Source organism: Glandiceps talaboti, chromosome 4 (assembly GCF_964340395.1).
Source record: "Glandiceps talaboti chromosome 4, keGlaTala1.1, whole genome shotgun sequence".
In the NCBI taxonomy this organism is placed as follows: Eukaryota; Metazoa; Hemichordata; class Enteropneusta; family Spengelidae; genus Glandiceps; species Glandiceps talaboti.
Window position 1 is genome coordinate 3,438,180 of NC_135552.1, and position 16,425 is coordinate 3,454,604.

Below are 16,425 nucleotides of genomic sequence, written 5' to 3' on the forward strand. Positions count from 1 at the left end.
GTGATACTAAACACTAAATTCGTAGTACCAAATATTACTTTGCAGTAGAGATGATAATTTTCACAGACCAAACTAACCAGAAATGACGAAGTGATCGAATCTCCGTTATCTGCAGCACGCCCAATGATTTAAAGCATCGCCAGTGCAGAAAGGACTCGTAGGAATCAGATCACGTGATACTTGTAATACCCTTGCATTGGATTGTCACCATTCAAGGCTTCATTTAATATCTAGCAAAGGCAACCTTTTCAGTATCCACACGACTGCTTCGAAGAACTAAAAGGCCGCTACTCAGGTAAAATTTACTCCATTTATTGTCTTCTTTTCAATATCGTTATTTGTTTCACATACGTGTCCTGCATATGTAAAGAACGCGATATATAATTTCGGCAGAGTTTCAGTAGTGACAGCTGGGTGGTTTGTCTGTAAAAATCCAAGATGGCTCCCGCAAACTGCCTGTAATGAGAGTTCGCATTACACGATGTATTCTTTGATTTGTACACACAATTTAAGCGATCTACACCCAGACAACTGTAAGACATGGCACTTGATGATGTCTAGTTTTACGTTTTGTATGATTTTTTGTGATTAACCGCGGGATTTGGCGGAAAAGGAGTGAATATCACGCCGCTGTCGCGGTAACCACAGGTCACGTAATGTACGTCCTTACATACCCCGACATTTCCATTGCAAGTCCGCCATTTAAAATCCACGTAGCGATACTTCCTTCATACATTGATTTTTCAGTGGTGGTTTATGCATCTCAATTGGACATGATTCTGAAAGTTAGCACCTTTTATCTAGATCATAAATTATGCCATGGTTTAAGTTTATATCCATCAAAATCCGGAATTTTGAAGGCGAGCGTTTTGGATGCGGACAGTGTATGCATAGAAAAACACAAAATAAACCCCATGTCCGCCCGTATCAATAATTATTTCTGTATTAAATATTCAAAATTCTGCAAAAGGATATGATAGACCGTTTGTTAATGAAGCTTTTTGTTGTATTTTGCCAAAAATATAATAGATTTGATGGAAATTAAAATATAGTGAACTTGACTTAGTAAATCTTCCGATGGACTGTAGTAAGTCTCGGCTGATAAACTGCTAATAAGCCATACTTGAATTCATTCTGCCGACATACGCTGCGATCTCCCAGGAACATGAAAACACACCAGTAAAACCAGGTGGAAAATATCTGCCGTCATGCGTTTGATGTCGTTGAGGCCATTTAATGTTCAATGCATTATTAAATATTGAATGCGATGTTCATAAAAAGGTTGTGTTTCCCCTTTACAGACGGCTTCCCAATTCGGAAAATCTGTACAAACAAAATCGTAGTTACTGTTAGTGCACTAGTGATTGTAGCATATGGAGAAGCTGAAATAGTCAATGTCTTGTCGTTTTCAGTCATCTTTTCAACGAATTTCGTTCAATTTTCATATTTTTTCTTTGACCCATTAGAATTGTGAGAGATGTATCAGGGAAAATTTTTTTCAGCCTACGATCAGACTGTTAAACTACACAGCTATAAACAAACTCGACCCTGCTACCATAATTTGGATTTAGACATGTTGTTCTTTTCCTTTTAAAACATACCATTGGAAATTCTCACGCAACCACGTTTGTTGAATAATAGCGATAGCATATGAAAACAGTTTCGACAACAGCTAGTGGAGTGCGCTATGCATCACTCGATGTTCGACTCCCGTTGGAAGAGAAAGCAGGTGCCCGGTTACTAACTCGTATATTCCAGTATTCGGCACGCATTATAGAGTCGGTAAGCATATGTTACGTCATCATAAAAGAGGTACACAGCCTCAGTAATTATGATGAATACATAAATATCAGCTTGTAATCGACCAGAAAAAAATGACATTTTTTCTCGCGCTTTCAGCGTAGAAACTTCATCGTGTGTACTGTCAACATCCGTGGGTACATTGGGTTGAAATGCACAGCGTAGGAAAAACAGTGGATCACGAAAATTAACTTGAACAACAATTCTCCGCAACAGTCGTGGGCTGTATGCATGTGGTAGCTATACTGGGAAAGTACTAAAGCGTAGATATATATTTTTGGAGTTACCGAATACACTAGTTATCCCCGAGTTGTTCGTCGGGCAAGAATGTGTAATCGGAAACTGCTCGGGCACGATAATTAGATATAGGGTGTATTATTATAAATCCAAGTATTTAACGATAGAGAAAACTGATACCAAAACGTAATGTCTGCAATTCTACCAAAATATGATGCCATTAGCCATTATTCTAGTTTTGTTGTTGTAATATTGTCTTTCAAGTCATAACGCCAACCATGATGTATCTGGAAATAAGCCGAAAACGTCAATATAATTGTTTAATACGTGGCAGAGTTTTGTCTATCTATATAATTATTGCAAGGAATTGTTCAATGTATTGTAAATCGACTCATTGCATATACCCACAGCTATCAAATATTTCATCGGCGGGAAAAAAACTGAAAAAACCAAACCTTATTTAGAGCCGTGTTGGTACGATTCAGCGTTTACCGTCTAACCAAGGAGTAAGATGGCGTCCTCGCCTTGCACGACTTAAATCTCATTATCAAAAACGCCGTGAGGCAGACACAGCATTGTCAGGTACACAGAGACAGACAGAGACCGCCTTGCACTTCATTTATGTAAGATAAGAATACCTATCGATAATCTGTGATATTAATCCGATCTCAAATATACAGCTGATTTAATATATTTTGGGATAATCGAGCTGCGACACATCGTCATGGTGTTAGGCACGAGCTACGCTATCACATGTTGAGTCCTAGACATTTAGTAATTTTTAAATTATAATTTCATAAATCGCGTTAATATCTACCATTACACGTTTCGCAAACTATATATGTAAATAATGTGTTATTGTTATTTTTGTTCATGACCGAATTCCAGTAGTTATGAGATAAATTTCGTTATCATACCAGAGAGATTGTTTTTTGGAATGCAGTTTTAATCGGAATGACACCAAGAATTGGTTAATGACGAAGGAACAAAAATAACAAACTAAATGTCTGTGGTATCGGAAGTAAGTTCAACTGACGAGAAGAAGAAAAGGCTACCTCCAAGAACCGGGGTTTCTTTCCGTGATTTCTCTTCAGTCGTGACGAATTAGCCGCGAGACTATCGTTACGCCAAGAGAGCTTATTTGTCAGAAGGATTGATTCGAAAATGGACGGCTAATCATATAGTACAATCTTATACATGTGATACAGGATTCGATAAATGAAAGTTGCATACACACATACAAACATAAGATGGTAATAACGTTTTAAAGCGATGCAAATTCGACGACGATTTTATAGAAATCGTCATGGTTTCATGAACATGCCGCGATGAACGATTCTTTTTCAGAACAGGCCTAGTGGGACCAGATTGGCTAGCGGCCAGGCGCCCTGATAACAGTGATGCCCTTCGTCAGGCACTGTGGATTTGTCGCATTCGTTCATGCTAAACTGAAAACGAACGAATGCGGAAACTATCAGACCGGTGCACTTGAATATCACCAGTAGAAGGTAATGAGAGGACGTTAGCTCCGTATTACTATTACCCATCTTATATGAGTTGCGGTGGGGACTACTTTCAACTTCAGGGCGATGGGGTACGGCCGTGTTTTATCAAGTGTGACAGCCTACGTGAACAATCCAATAGCAATCGGTGTTGTATTATCCATAAGTAAATATCGTTACACCGGATCCAAAGGTTGCATCTTTGACTTAAAAGCAAACACTTCAACAGAGATATAAAGTGCTAATACGGCTTTTAACCGTCTGAGATTGTTCTGAAACAACAGTGTTTTCATCAAGAGCTGCGAAGTTGAATGATGTTCGCTGTCGAATTAACGCACGGTGTCTTGTGCTGACGGTTTGCTTCTGTGACATGTCGAACGGTTACAGTCGATATCACTGGCCATGGCGTATCAAAATTAAATGTGTGAACGGTCGGTCTAGAGTGAAATGGAACGGAGTGAAATGGTTCGCGTCTGACTAGTTCAACTCAGCTGCATGTATCGACAGTCGATGCAATCCACACACCAACACAGTGGAATATTCATCAAGTATGGCACGGGCGGGAATACGTTCCGACAGAAAGTGAAATATTGTGCAAACTCTCTTTGTGTAAAGTAAGTACTTCATCGCCGCTGTGTTTGTATGTGGCCTCAACTGACGTAACTCGAACCCTCTTGACCTCACAATGAGGTCAAACCACATGTGATGAATTAACTAGCGACACTACAAAGATGATATTGTATGGTAAGTACGTCGCCAACGGCTGTGTAGCTTTTCACTATTCGTGTATGTATAATATACTGCTCCAAATAAAGTGATGACTTCTTCCACCGCCATTCAAAATCCTTTTTGGACGTCTTTAACAGAACAAGTAAAGACAAAGGAATGTGTATCCAGCCTATTTTACTATTGCACACCTGTTCTTCTCCTGTCAGTTCTCTTTTATCGGCACTCATCCTCCTTCCTGTTTACAACCCCCTGCTCTTCCCGCTAATGTTTGTCCCCCTTCTTTCGATCATACTTTTACTTCTTACTCACATATCTCGCAAGGGATGGGGTTTGGATGTTACAAGAGGGTAGGGAGAGATTATTTATAAAGGTCTGACATCCTGTTTCCATTGCAATAAAACTAAAACATTAAATTCATATACCGCTGACAATGATTGATAGAAATCAGCATATAGTATTATAAAATTCGTACCTGAATTCATTTATATTCGTGTAAATAGCCGAAGGACAGGGATTATTCCACAATTTTACCCATTCTCCTATTGACAGCTAATAGCATTCACGTCTAATCCCGAGATTAGCAACATGATTAGCTAAGACCGACGCAGCTAAATACCTAAACGTGGATCATCATGTCTTTGGGCTCAACGCATGAGTGTTACCATCCAACAACCCGCCTAGCTTGTTGAAATGAACTAAAAATAACCACATGCCATTATAAAGAAATTTGGTTACGTTTTCTCTCCGTTTTTACGGATGGCGTTTTCTGACAGCCGTCGCCTACGTGTCTCCGCCGTAACGTATCGAACTCTACTAAAAGAGAACAAATCACTTAAAGCCACCGTAATTGAGTGCTCACGGCATAAGTTACACTATGAATGATAAAATTGGGTTATGTAGTGATTTTTGACTATTAGGGAGTGTTCAGAAGATGCGATTATCGTGGTTAAATTTATCAAGGGTATGTTAGAATGTCCGTTCCAGGTTTTATCGTATTTATATTCAAGTACATCCGGGATATTAGATTAATGCAATTTTGTTTAAATTCAATCAAATTTAATATTCCGACGTTCACCCGATACGTTTAATGCTATGTTGCAGCTGAGCCTTAGCTTTAAGCTTCCCCGTGAATGTACCCAAGCCGTGATTTATCCCACACATCGTCAGTGTTTCGGCTCAAAACCATTTTACAACATTTCATGTCCGCTAGTAAGTAAGGCTTATGCGGTACTCGTTTGTAAAAAATGAAAACAGAACAACAATTTTGTAAACACTTGGAAGCATAGATTAATGATAATTGATGACGTAAAATTATTTTTTTTCTTTACAAATCGCACTTCTCCCCTCGTCACGAAATGTTTTCTAATAGCGGTGTACGGTTATAGTCAGATGCATGACATACCCAAACATATGTTCGTCATATATTATTATAGTGTACTTTTATACTATCCTTTATACTATAATATGGGTAGATAAGAACAACATTCCAAAGGCAACGAAATACTTATTACAAAATAGGAAAATGTAAAACGTTAACGGTGACGTCCTCTGAAATATAGTATAAATACATATGTTTTCGAATCATACAGAGACTACAGCAGTTGTCGCATGTCTTACATTACTTGTATTTTGTTTTCATTTAATGAATTTGCGTGTCTGTCAGGAAGTATTGTCGTTATCTGCCCATATTGTATTAGCAAAGATAAAAACCCACGTGACACCTCAAAATATCAACACCTAACTTGGGAACTTGCAATCCAGACTAAGCATGCTCAGACGCAAAGGAATATGGGATTATCTGGTTATTGTAATACCTAACTTGGAGCTACTGATAAAATTAACCTCCCACAATGGTCAGGGTAATTATGAATTGATCATTTGTGGTTGCAAACAATGTATGAACATGGCTTACAATACTAACTGATTAGTATTTATTATCACATTTCCCATGATGCAACATTCAACATGGCGGGTTTGCAAGTTCCCTACTGACACCCATATTTTCAGCTGAGTGATGTCTTATAAAACCCAAGTCGACACCGTAATGTTTGGTGCTGTAGTTACTCATCTACTTCTGTTATCGATGTTCTCCTATTGTCGACTGACAGCCGTTATCTTAACTATCAATACCCGACAATTTTCCCGCCAAATTAAACAAAAATTCTCAATTGATCTCTCCAAATATAATATGGAGATGCGTCATGACAGCGGATCGATATTTGTCGAACTATTGGTGAAAAATTGTGGTCTAAAAATTAGTTATCAGATTAACTAATGTTTTCCCCGTCAAAATTATTATTGTAACTTACAAAAAAATCTTTGCAAAGATATTTTGACTCATATATCTTATGCCAATTTTAGATTGAAAGAATGCCAACATATGATTGCATATTGATGACAAAACTGACCACAAGAAGACTTTCGAAATATTTCCGCCAATACATAAATTTCTCACTTTTCATTGACGTTTTAACCCATTGTACGACAAGTTAATTTTGGAGACAATACTAAAGACCAAAAAAGATTCTGATCAGCGCGCGCATCGCTTAAATAACCCCGCATCTGTTTTTTTAACGTATTTGTCCAGTCCATGTAGTCTGCAGATCCGGGGGAGGGGAAACACAAAAATAACTCTTCCTATACATTAATTGCTTCTTCAGTGAAGACAACTGCAGAGCCAATCGTGAACAAGCAAATGACATCTTCTCCACATACACATCACTTGCTCTAAAATAAAAAGAACAGTCACGGTAAGTGACATAAATGTGCCATAAGTGACAGGTTTGACAACTACAAAAATAGTTTGTTTTTTTAAAATAAAAAAAAATCGCTTCGTCGCACCACTTTATACGAAATGTCCTGACCAGAAGCAATTCTTTTTTTTTGCCTAACCGATTACATTTTGATAACAAAATTATCACATTTACTCAACTATCGTGAAAATTGACAACTTATTTAACTCCGTTTGATTGTAAAGGGTGGGGGGGGGGGGTGTTAAATGATCACCCTACACAATTATTTATTGCGACTGTGCGTGCAGTAAAAAAGTACACTTTGAAATCAATTTGATCGGGCCATCGCCAGTGAGATTAAAAGTTGATAGTGGACGTGTGCCGAGAGACTTCAACTGTGTAATTTGATATTACAAGTAATTGGTATACGGTAGCGATTTGGACGTGACTATCGAATGTTTCCCTCATCGTTCCAAATCATGGAAGTAGACAGCAGACAATTACTACAGCCATAGCCATAGGAGGTCCAAGCAATGGATTTGCTTCATAGGGGTTCAGCCACTCTAATAGAGGGACTTTCTTTGATAATGGGTATTATGGGATACGGAGATATTCAGGTCACTTGTCACCGAGTTCTTCTACACGTCATTTGTTAAAGATATAAAAATGTGACATAAATGTCTGGTTTAATAGGTAAACGACGTATCACAACACCAATTTAACTACTGCATGGTTAAAATCTTGAAATAGCGTGTATATATGTAATAACAATAATAAATGTCATTACAGTTCACGTGGTGAGTACGTCACGAAAGTAAGTTTCTTCTCGTTAATCATAAACTATAAAAGGCTGTATCATAATTCATCTAACTCAACCTGCAGTGGTGCAATCATCACGAGAGAGAGAGTCTGCGAAAAAAAACATTCTATAAAACCTCCCTTTATTGTAACTCCAACCGACAATGGGCTAGTAATACTCATAGCTCTGTGCCCTAGAACTGTTGCTTACGAAGGGGTATACTTTTATTATTGCCTTTGGCCACCGACCCATATATTAAAATAAAAGTCTGTTGCTTATCAAGAAAGTAAAAACGGTTTTCCTTGAAATGGATTTGTATATGTACTGACGTGACAGTTTATTACTTTGCAGCGTGACAATGACTAATTTTTTGTCAAATAAAATCCCAAACGGCGGCGCGGCAAGTCGAAACGAGCATCATTGTTTAGTGTAACGTAACGTGGAATAAACATATATTTGAAGACCACAATTTACATACTATGACGGTCTATCTGATCATGCAGTGGTTTTAGGATGTGTTAACGTTTTTGCATCGTTATGACGTTTTGTTTTAGGTTTGGATGTCAAATAATAGAGTTGTCTGGCAAATCTATAGAAAGTTGATCCAAAACAAAGAAATAGCACTAGCCTTATAATGTCAACGGTAAGATTACTTTAAGACAGGAACCTAGGATTGAATTACTGGCCTTTAACACCTATGCTCTTGTCTTTATATTTTTTTTTATAACAGAATGAATCGAACGACGAAGCTGAAGATAACGGAGTTAAATGCACATCTGATGTGTGTCTTGTGTGGTGGTTATTTTATTGATGCGACAACCATTGTGGAATGTCTACATTCATGTAAGTTTGGAAACCATTAAACGTCATCAACACCAACATTGTCTTCACAATATGTTGTCACTAAAACATTTGTTTTCAACAATGTTTGTTTGTTTGTGGTATATATCTAAATTTACCTCTTAAGTTGTGGTATGTATCTAAATTTACCGCTTAAGTCTACAATAGATGGTGTCTATTTACGGAAATTGGAAATACCGATTACTTTATTCAGAATAGTTTATAAATATTCCCAGATATATCTTGTTAATCCGGTATATTGATGATTTGAAACACAACTCATAGACGTTTTAGTGAATGCCTTTAGGTGAATGCAAATTGAGTTATCAAAAATTTTCTCCGTTATCTCAGTCTGTCGATATGTTCATGAATTGTTCATAAACGTTGAAATTTATAATGCGACCACATCGATCACGTTCACGGGCACTTACGATTAAGTAAAATTGAGTCCATTTCTCCTTTAAGGAGTCTATTCTTTTCTTCTATTTGACGGTCCAAGTGTTACAGACCAATAGATTGTAACGATTTGACACAGATTAAATGTTTAGATAATTAAAATCATAATCTACGTTAGCTTGTCATGAGTTTGGCGGTAATGCCCTTGAACGATGTGTATATAAAGAATTCCAATATCAACATCTTTCATCTTTGTTGTTTTACAACCTCTGCTTATTACATATTTGACACTCGTGTGAATTAATCAGTCTTTTATAAGTTTAAACTCGATATACTCAGCAGGCTGTTGAGTCAAAGGTTCTTCTAACAGTGTCGATAAGAAAATGTACAAATAGATGCATCAAAACAGTGTGAGAGGACATAGTTCAATTTTCTCACTACTTGGAAATTGGACGAATTTCGAGTCACGCCCACACATTTCGCAGAACGAACGTAGAAATTTGGCTTAACTCGTACGGGCGTTCTCCAAAGGGGAGAAACTAGCTAGGCTGCTCCACTCAGATACAAACCAAGGCTGTCTCGATAACGGTTTGCAAAATTTAGTTATCACGCCTAGTCTACGATTAATGTCCTATCTTAACTATTAAAATCTGGTCTCTTTCAGTTTGCAAAACTTGTATCGTTCGTTACTTGGAAAGCAGTAGATATTGCCCAGTGTGTGACACACAGGTACATAAGACAAGACCCCTTCAACACATAAGGTACGGTATGTTATTATTGGCTGGAACTTGAATGAATAACTTTCCACAATGAATCTTGATTTATATGTGTGTATTCCTTTTCATTTGATATCATTATTTGAAATACTTATTGATAATATCAGAACAAAGGTTGATACAGTGTAGTATAGTTCTCACAGACGCACAATACACGCCTGTATACATTGCTGATGTCACCATATCAATTTCAATATACCAGACCGGGCTATTACCAAACCTATTGACGTATGTAAGTAAGCTATTTAACGGAGGTGTAGCCCGAGGTCGTGGTCTGATATTGCACACGTGACCATGATCCCATTCACTCCTGAAACCACGATTATGACGACATACCATTCAATAAAAGAAAGAAGATAAATCATGGACATCTGTGATCAATAATATGTTGATGATTACCACCGACTCATCATCTGTTTTGCCGTGATGTGTTTGGCTCATTTAAACGTCTCACCACTAGAAATATTGGGTCGGAAAGAATTAACACTTCATCACTTAATTGCTAATGTAAGCCTTTCTACGACTTGGATGTAAAATAACTGTTTAGTGTCTACAATTACACGATTTACCATCTTTCCAGTGTTGGTCACTTATTTACCCGGTAGAGTAACTTACACCAAAATACATCGGATGTAACATGCATGGACTGAAAGAGAAGTTTAAATATATAAATACTTCGTGGAATTGAAATAAAGGCCGTACATGTGGAGAAGTTGCACACTTACATGTGTGTGATACAATAGAGAGATCTAACTGGATGGCATGTGATACAATAGAGAAATGTAACTGGATGTCATGTGATACAATAGAGAGATCTAATTGGATGTCATGTGATACAATAGAGAGATCTAATTGGATGTCATTTAGAAAAAGTGAACGTTACTTATCAAATTTCCAATTGTCATGAGTATGTAAAATAATGATGCTAATAACAGACTGAGTTTAGTTTGTGTCAATATTGGTTTCGTTATCATACTTAGGCTAAAGTTATCTTTAAAATCACCTTTCGTGGTGTTTTTCACAGATTGCTTGCAACCACGTCTATCTCTGAGTTTCTGGTTTTGGATCGCCGCACCGTACGGTGCCATCGTCGACGATTCCAAGCCCAATACTCGCCACTATAGTTACACTATCGGTAATGTTCAATTAAAGTGTGAGGGCGTATTTTACACTGTCCGTAAATACACGTCACGTTGGCAACTTGTGTTGTACAAGTGAACTTTGTATGTTTGACTTTCTCAATCTTTTTCTTTACAGGGCTGATAAAACGTTACAAACTATCGTCTACAAGCTTGTACCAGGGCTGTATAGAGGTGAGTTACTGTAGTAATACAGCGTAGTGCAAGTTACTGTTCACTGGCTCTGTTTCATATGACGTAGAAACCAATATGAAACTAGCACAGGCTACATTTTGAACATAACAAGATTGTATGAATATTGTTTCTTGCCACATTTTGTCTAATAAATTAAATGAAATGGACTAACATGCCATCATGTAGACATCATAATATTTGCACCCGCACGCGCGAACGTCATCGTCAAAAAACTTACTGAATACACTTATAAGTAACAAATACAGTCGTTGATTTATTTATTCACTTTACAATAAACAACATACATATGTTTATAAATGAACTACCAAAATTATTGATGGTAATAATGCAGAGAATAAGTACATATGAGATGTCATAGCAACAAATGTACATCGCACCCACATCGTGACGTTATGATGAAATAACCACCATATTATCACAATCCTACAGATGAGATGACAAGAAGACGAACATTTTATGAATCGAATCCTGACAGTATAGGTAAATATTTACTTCAGAATTTTGAAACGAAATGTTACATATATAATGTTGAAGTATTATTGAATTTGGATGTGATAAATAGTTATCTGGTAGAGATGTGATAAATAGTTATAAGATGTGATAAATAGTTATCTGGTAGAGATGTGATAAATATTTATCTTGTAGAGATGTGGGGTTGGTCCTGGACAAAGTAATAATCATTTTAATCCGTAATAACTGCATTTTTCAGATAATACTAATCCAATCCATTGGGAATTAAGCATAGGCGTTTAGTACCGATAAACTCAGGATGCGTCAGATTTGACAAAGGGGGAACACGGAGTGTTACAAAAAAGACACCCGCATTATTAAAAGGCAAATTAAAATACAACTTCTGTTTATATTTTCACAGCACAGAAATCCGCTGCTTCAAATGCTGAAGATGTTGGCAAAGTTGAAGAAAATTTCATATATAAAGATGACGAAAAAATTAGCATATCCCTTCATTATCATAATCCCGTAACAATGTCACGGTCTAATGGAACGTCAACGTGTAAGATGACGTCACAATCTGATAGTAATAATGATGACGACGCAACGAGTGAATCCAACGACAGGGTAGGTCAAAGGTTATGGGGTTAAGCCATGTCTTTAAAGTTCAAAGGTCGCCCATTACGCTTTTCCAGAAAAGTACTATTTGTTTGTTTGTTCGTTTGTGTGTTTGTTGATAAACACGATGTTAATAAGCATACACTATCTTACTAAATCACTCCAAAGCATTGCTTTATGTTCTCTTTGTATACCTTAGTCATCAAACGACGTTCGATATCTGCGATGTCCAGCGGCTGTTACAGTTCACCATATTAAGAAATTCATTCGTGGAAAGTTTGGACTTCCACTATCGTACGAGGTAAGTATCCAAGGTTACAGACTCAGTTGGTTTAGGATTAAAATTTGGTACAAACCCATTTGTATGTCAGAGCTATAAATAGAAAATGATGAACAGGATAATCCCATGGGCCCAGTGGCTGTACTGATAAGATAATGCTAATGCGAGGATATGGTATTAAGATATTGGGATTTAAGATTATGGGATGGAAACAGGGAATGGGAGGAGAGAAAAACAAACGCAAGAAGGAAAACAGGGATTGATAAACATCAAGTGAACAATATAGCAGACGATTAGACTTAGAATGGTGTAATAATTGATGATAGTGTCAATTGAACCCCGAGCACACCAGCTAGACTCGGTTCGTTTATGGCCTCCCTATGATAACTTACTGAGAACTCATCAGTTCCGGACTCCCTAACTTCCACATACTAGAACTATCATTAATCCTTCCTATATATATCGTAATCTATAATTACTCCCATCTTGAACTCTGTTACGATACGATAATAGAAATATTCTATTCATCAACTGTTCGTATATGTTGTATATTAGATCGCTTGATACATAATGGTGTACTGTGGACAACAAACTACGCCTGTACGTTTACGGATTCCCTGCTATCTGTATTATGGATTGCTTACGTATTGTACATGGAAATTATTCAGTTAACGAATTATACTCAAAGACTAATATAATTAGTGACCTAACTTAAAAACGGTTCATTTTTTTTTGTCCGATATCATCAGATTGACATAATGTACCGATATCGGAAGAGTGAGGAGGCCCTCATCGACCACTTTACACTAATGGATATAGCTTACCTGTATGACTGGAGAAGAGTAAGTACGAACAACAAAACATGAAACGATTCAGCATCTTTTATTTGCAAGGTGTATTTCGTTGAAGTAAAGTGAACATGTGAACATTAGAAAGTAACATGAAAAGGCAATAGGTATACAAAAATACTAACAATGATGAAAACGTACGCAACGTGTTTTTTTATTTGAAATGGGAGTCATAACTTTATGCTCTCAGCGTAAATACCCCCCCCCCCCCGGCACAGTATCTTGATTATTTTTGCTTGCTATTATTACATTACAGCAGGGACCAATGGCTCTGTTGTACAGAGTAAGACAACCACCTATTAAAAACTTGAGACCATCACAGCACACCTTACATTCTCCGACTGCATCACCATCGAAGGATGAGCACAAGAAAAGTAAAATAGCACGAGTTGATAAAGCAGGTAGTCATGGAAACAAAGACAATCAGCAAATGAACAATAACAGTAACTTCAAGCAGCAGAAGCAGTTAACTTGTGAGAGTTGATCGACAAATGGAAGTGATGTCGACGAGATTTTCAACGCTGTTCGTTTTATTTTCTGAAGGGCATTTCCAAGTTACCAAATGGTACGGGTGCTTAATACTACTATACGGCCATGGAGAGATTACGCTTTTCAGCAAAGCTATTTTCTGATTTTGTAAGTTAAAAGTTGAGGGCCGCGTTTCTAAACTTACTTGATGAGGAAATAAGAATAGCTGGAACATCACGATATATATGGATACTGCATTAAAGTTTACGAAGTTCAAGTGGATGTTGGGTTTCACTGCCGAAAGAAAGCACACATCATGTATATTGCTATAACTGGATAAATATTGAAATTCACAGGAAAAAAATAACATGTTAGAATTTGAAGAATATGTTACGACATAATGCCGGGGAATTCAACTGAGCCTATCATAGCCTGGATGTTTTTCTTTCTTTCTTTTGTTTGTTTGTTTGTTTGTTTGTTTGTTTGTTTGTTTGTTTGTTTATTTATGTGAGTGTGTGTGTGTGCGCGCGCGCGCGCGCGCGTGTGTGTGTGTGTGTGTGTGTGTGTGTGATAGAGTGTGCGTGTGCACGTGTGCGCGCATGCGAGCATGCATGTGTGGCGCGTGCGTATGTATGTATGTATGTATGTATGTATGCCAATGTATGTATGCATATGTATGTATGTATGTATGTAATGTGCCTGCGCACAACATAACAAAGATACACATATAGAGCGAATCAGAGAGAAAGAGAGAAGTCATGTGTACAGAAAACACGAAACATACCCACATTATATTGGGTTAACTTATTTTGTGATTGTTCTATGTTTCAATCATTCAGTTGAAGTTACGTAATGGAATCAAATTCAAGGAATGTGTATAAATGTTAATGTATATTTCAAATCATTTGAATGCTATATCATTAATATTTAATGTGTAATTGATGTGCCATTCATTTCTTTAAATATCAATAAATTCAATTCATGTATGATCTAAGATCATTCGTCATTTATGAATAATTTTATTACACTTTATAGCCACCTACCAACTTGAAATTCTGACAGAGTACTTAAGATATCCGTAGTCAGCTCAAAAGTTGCAATGCAAAGGGATTCGAAGAATGTGACCGGCGAGTTTGACATGAAAAAACTTGTCATATGAACGGACGAATGGAGCGCTAATAGGTTTTTATAGAACACGACCATCGCTAATTGTTGGATATCATGGCATTACCTATGGGGAGGGTAGGCACATACATTTCAGTGTACATTCCCCGCGTGATAGGTTTAAATTTCTCGAAGTGAATAGCATAACCGAAGAGACTAGTAAGTACTCGGAAACAATATGATATGGCAGATAATATTTCCTATACCTTTTAGCTAGGTTATTCTGACATTCACTACAAATCAGTTTAGGACAATGATCTTAAAATAATTTTCTTCCGATCTGGGTTATCAAGATATGCGACATATCGAATAAATTCATTTTCATCGACAAGAGGTTTTAGTTCAACTGCAAAGTGTGATGCGATGATATGATGATATTACAGTAAAAGAACGGAAACACAACGCATCTACAAACCATTGGTAGGATTGTCTTAATGTACAGATTTTATGGTCTTCCTTTATATGCGATTCACAAACTCCAAATCATTCAAAACTTAGCAGCCCGACTTGTCACCAGAAAATATGACCATGTTACTCCTTATAGTGTTAGTAAGTAATTTGCATGATTAATGATTTTCGGTAATTAAGATATATCATAAGAATGCATACTTGAATTTCAATATCATTTAGTAAATAACAATGTGGATATGTCCTATAAAATTTGTTGATATAGCTTACATTTTTAATGAAAAATTTGCATAATTAATGATTTTAGGTAACTACGTCGTATCTTAAAATTGCAAGCCTCAAATTTCATGTAATATGGTACATATATCAACCATAATAATACGCACCTGTCCTTTGAAGTTTGTTGCTACAACTTTTACCTTTTAATGAATATTTTGAATAATGAACGATATTCAGTAATTAAGCAGTATCACGCACTCTTAAAATTCCATGTAAATTGGCAAATAGAAAATATGCTTGTCCAAAAACAAAGCCTGTTACCATAGTTTTTTTTAGTTTAATGAGTTATTTGTATAATTAGTGATTCCCTTACGTGAGGCATTCAGTTTACATCTGGTTAATGGAATGCGCTTTATAATAATTAAACATTATGATTATAATTACAGACTGATATGTAATGGTAGAATAAAAACAACCAAGTCACTTGTACAGTATTTATCAACATTCTATTTCGAGAGTAAATTATTATCATTTTGATAAAAAAAAAAACCATTCACTATTATCCGGCAGTGACAGACACGACGCCGCTATCCTATCTTCATTATCGATAAACATAATTTTTGAATTCACCTGAGTCAAATACTTCCATAATTTGAGATCAAACAATTTGCTCAGTAATATTGCTATAAACTGTTAGTACGGTATGTTGTGATGTTAGAATGTGTCAATGTTTAATGTTGCTATAAACTATTAGTATGGTATGTTGTGATATTACACTGAGTTCATGTAATATGTGGCAATGTTTAATGTTAATTGTTGTGACCT

The 16,425-nt window shown here is 36.6% G+C and overlaps 1 protein-coding gene across 1 annotated transcript; it reads left to right on the top strand.

The window, feature by feature from the left end:
* Window positions 1–216: 216 nt before the first annotated feature.
* On the top strand, window positions 217–14,317 carry LOC144434470 (polycomb complex protein BMI-1-A-like). The gene is made up of 9 exons (XM_078122923.1): window positions 217–295; window positions 8,530–8,642; window positions 9,700–9,796; window positions 11,069–11,124; window positions 11,575–11,625; window positions 12,017–12,222; window positions 12,413–12,514; window positions 13,243–13,335; window positions 13,598–14,317. The coding sequence occupies exons 2-9, from the start codon at window positions 8,531–8,533 to the stop codon at window positions 13,823–13,825; spliced, it is 945 nt and encodes a 314-aa protein (XP_077979049.1). The 5' UTR covers window positions 217–295; window position 8,530; the 3' UTR covers window positions 13,826–14,317.
* Window positions 14,318–16,425: the final 2,108 nt, after the last annotated feature.